The sequence below is a fragment of the Pyrgilauda ruficollis genome, unplaced genomic scaffold, assembly GCF_017590135.1.
Source record: "Pyrgilauda ruficollis isolate IOZ18807 unplaced genomic scaffold, ASM1759013v1 scaffold16, whole genome shotgun sequence".
Lineage (NCBI taxonomy): Eukaryota > Metazoa > Chordata > Aves > Passeriformes > Passeridae > Pyrgilauda > Pyrgilauda ruficollis.
In genome coordinates, this window is record NW_024514764.1 from 664,086 (window position 1) to 667,228 (window position 3,143).

The following is a 3,143-nucleotide window of genomic DNA, read 5'->3' on the forward strand; positions in this document are numbered from 1 at the left end:
GTGTGTGCTGCCTTGAGATCCCACCCATTCCCTGTTGGATTTGAGCAGCAGGAGCAAAAGGCAGGGAAGACAAAGGGCAGGGAAGCTCCCTGCAGCCTCCTGGCAGGCAGGGATGAGTCAACGCTGTGCAAACAACTCTAAAAATACAAAAGCTTTATTGCAGATTAATGACACCATCAAATGTACTTCACTGGCCATTTACCAGGTGTTGATCATAAATATTTGGGATTCGAAATAAACTTTTGTGCTGTGCCACTGTGGAGTTGTTTGTGTGCCTCCCACCCTCCCTGGATCAGCCCTGGCGCTGCTGTGATGGGGCTCGAGCAGGTAAGGCAGACAAAGGAGCTGCTCCCGCTCCCTCCCTGCAGCACAGGGTGTCTTTCCACTCTGCCTGCCCTGCCCAGGGCTCATCCAGAGGCAATTCCAGGGAAAACCCAGGGAAAGGGCTCACCACAACTCTCCAGCCTCCCTGGAGCCGGAGCCAGGCAGCCTGGGCAGGTCACAGTGCCTGGGTTGGATTCAGAAGCTCCCAGTGCAGAGCTCCCAGCAATTTGGATTTTTTTTTTTTTTTCATTTTTCCAGCCCTTGGCTCTTGCTGGGAATGAAGCAAACATAATTCCCTCAGCTGTTCCACTCCGTGCCTCCAGCACAGAGGTCAGTGCTGCAGGAACACTGGGAATGGCTCTCCAGGAGCTGGGATCCAACCTGGAAGAGGTGACAAGTCACTGATCAGCAGGAGCGTGTCCTTCCTCCCTGAGAGGATGACTGTGGCTCCAAACACCCCAGGGAGGCTTCCTGTGAAAATCACAGGATCAGGACAAGTCCTGGAGAAGAGGAGAATGTTTTAAACAGCCAGGAGAAACAGCAGCATCGCTAAGTAACACCCATGGGGTCACCGCCATCCACAAACCTTCATCACGCTTGGAAATCAAACTCTCTGATGGAGCATTAATTAAGTTTTCCAACAGGATAAAACCACTTCCTTGCTTGGGATTTCACTCTGCTCACAAAGATTAAAAATACAGCTAATTAAAACAAGGCTGGCATGCAAAGAAGGGAAGAATAAAAAGTCTTGCTACGGCTGGGAGGGGACAGAGTCCTTCCAGATGCAGGTACAGATGACTCACGGCTGCTGAATAACCCCCCTGCTGTCTCTCTGCCATGGGGAAGGTCTCCTATTGCTGGGAGAACTCCTCCAGCAGCTGTATATCACCTGCCAGGCAACAAAAATGCCTTGAAATTGGCTCCAAGGTAGCTGGTAGCCAAGTGCAGTGTTAATTAAACAGCCTCACTAGCTGCTCCAGACAGCTGCTCCAGAACTACTCTACTTCCCCCCCACCCCTGATCATTTTCAGTTCAAATGAATTATTTTCCCTGAAGCATTTCTGAAGGGCTGTGGAGAAAGGATAACATTTCAGGCATTCCCACCCATCCCTCCTGCTTCCCTGTCCCATTCTTCTCTTGGCCAAATTTGTTTGGTCTGGAAAACTGAGTTGAAATAGGTATTGACAGAGAACACATCTACTGAAATGTGGAAGGGCTCCCTCCACTCCTCCCACACTTCCCCAGAGGGTCTGGCAGCAATGAACCACCCCAAAAATTCCTCATGGAGAGGGGAAGGTGGCCTGGGATGTGGAGAGGAGGAGGAGGATGAACCACAGCCAGGCTGGGCAGCCTCCATGGCCCTGACGTGTGCGTGTGGGCAGCAAATTCCCTGGCACAACCACGGTCCTGATGGGCCAGCACCGTGTCACCAGTCCAGAACTGTCACAGCATCGGGCCAGCCCCGTCCTGCCACCCTCAGGCCATGGTCACCATCAGAACAAGCCACCATCACCACATCTCAGCGCGTGCAGCTCTTGCAAAGCCCCAGCACGTCCATCCTCCTTATTTACACACCCAACTCCTCCTTCCCTTTTTTAATTAGAGCGGGATAATTAACGCACCGCGGTGCTGTTCACAGCCGGCGGTGTGAGGGCATTTCCCCCGCCCTCCGTGGCTCAAAGCCGCGCTGCTGAGGGCGCGGCGGGCCCCTCGCCTCACGGCTGGGGCTGAGCCTCCCGAGAGCTCAAAATCCACCATTTCCCTCCTTCTCCCTGCCAACACCTCCTGCTCTGGCCCTTGCCCGGCAGCATCATCTAGTGGCCATGGTCTCCACGCATGGAATTGTAGGATCGGGAATATCCCGAGCTGGATCATCCCAGGCGATGCTGGCATCCCGTCCGGCCCCAACCACCCCAAACCCCCGCCCTGTGCACCCCTCAGACAGCTGTCCCTGAAGTTCTGCAGCTCTGGGGCCGTGCCCATCCCCTGGGCAGGCCGAATCACCTGTTGGGGTTGCTTTAGGATGAACTTAAATAATAATAATAATAATAAATAAAGTTCTGGACACGTGGCGGTGCGAGGATAACGGGGCAGCGCTGGGCGGGCTCAGCGGCTGAGGGGAGCGGGTAGGATCCGCCCGGGGACACCCGTGCCGTGGGTTCCAGAGGTGGGGTGGCCGTGTTTTGGGGCGATTTTTGCGTGATTTTGGGACGATTTTGCGGATCGGGAGCCCCGCGAAGAGAAGCGAAGCGCGGCGCCGGGGAAGTTTGGTCGCTGCGCCGCGCCGTCCGTCGCCACGGCAACCGGCGTGCCCGCCATGGCGGCGCCCAGCGTGTTCCTGCTGGCCGTGAGCGGCGAGATCGAGAGCGGGGAGGTGCGGGAGGGCCGGGGACACCGCGGGAAACACAGCGGGACAGCACGGAGGGGTGGGGGGATCGCCCTGGCCCGGTCTCGGTCTCGGTGCTGCGTCCGCCCGCGCGGCATGAGACTCTGCCCCCCCTGATCCTGGCCGGCCTCAGCCCCAAACCCAAACCATCCCCAAACCTGCACACCCTGACCCCAAACCCAAACCATCCTCATCCCGCCTCAGCCCCAAACCCAAACCATCCTCATCCCGCCCAACCCTGCACACCCTCAGCGCCCCCATAACCCTGCTTGGCTTCATCCCCCTTAAGCCATGACTGTCTTAACTCCTCCCAAACCCATCCCAGCCTCGGTCCCCAAACCCATCCCAGCCTCATCCCCCAAACCCATCCCAGCCTCGGTCCCCAAACCCATCCCAGCCTCAGCCCCCCAAACCCATCCCAGCCCCGCCCCCC

At 57.1% G+C, this 3,143-nt stretch overlaps 1 protein-coding gene across 1 annotated transcript in view; it reads left to right on the top strand.

Moving 5' to 3' along the window:
* The first annotated feature begins 2,627 nt into the window (after positions 1–2,627).
* Positions 2,628–3,143, top strand: part of B9D1 (B9 domain containing 1) — a 4,025-nt gene continuing 3,509 nt past the window's right edge. The window contains exon 1 of the mRNA XM_041462506.1: positions 2,628–2,698. Within this exon, the coding sequence (XP_041318440.1) occupies positions 2,642–2,698 (57 nt within the window). The 5' untranslated portion in view covers positions 2,628–2,641. The remainder of the gene's footprint in view (positions 2,699–3,143) is intronic.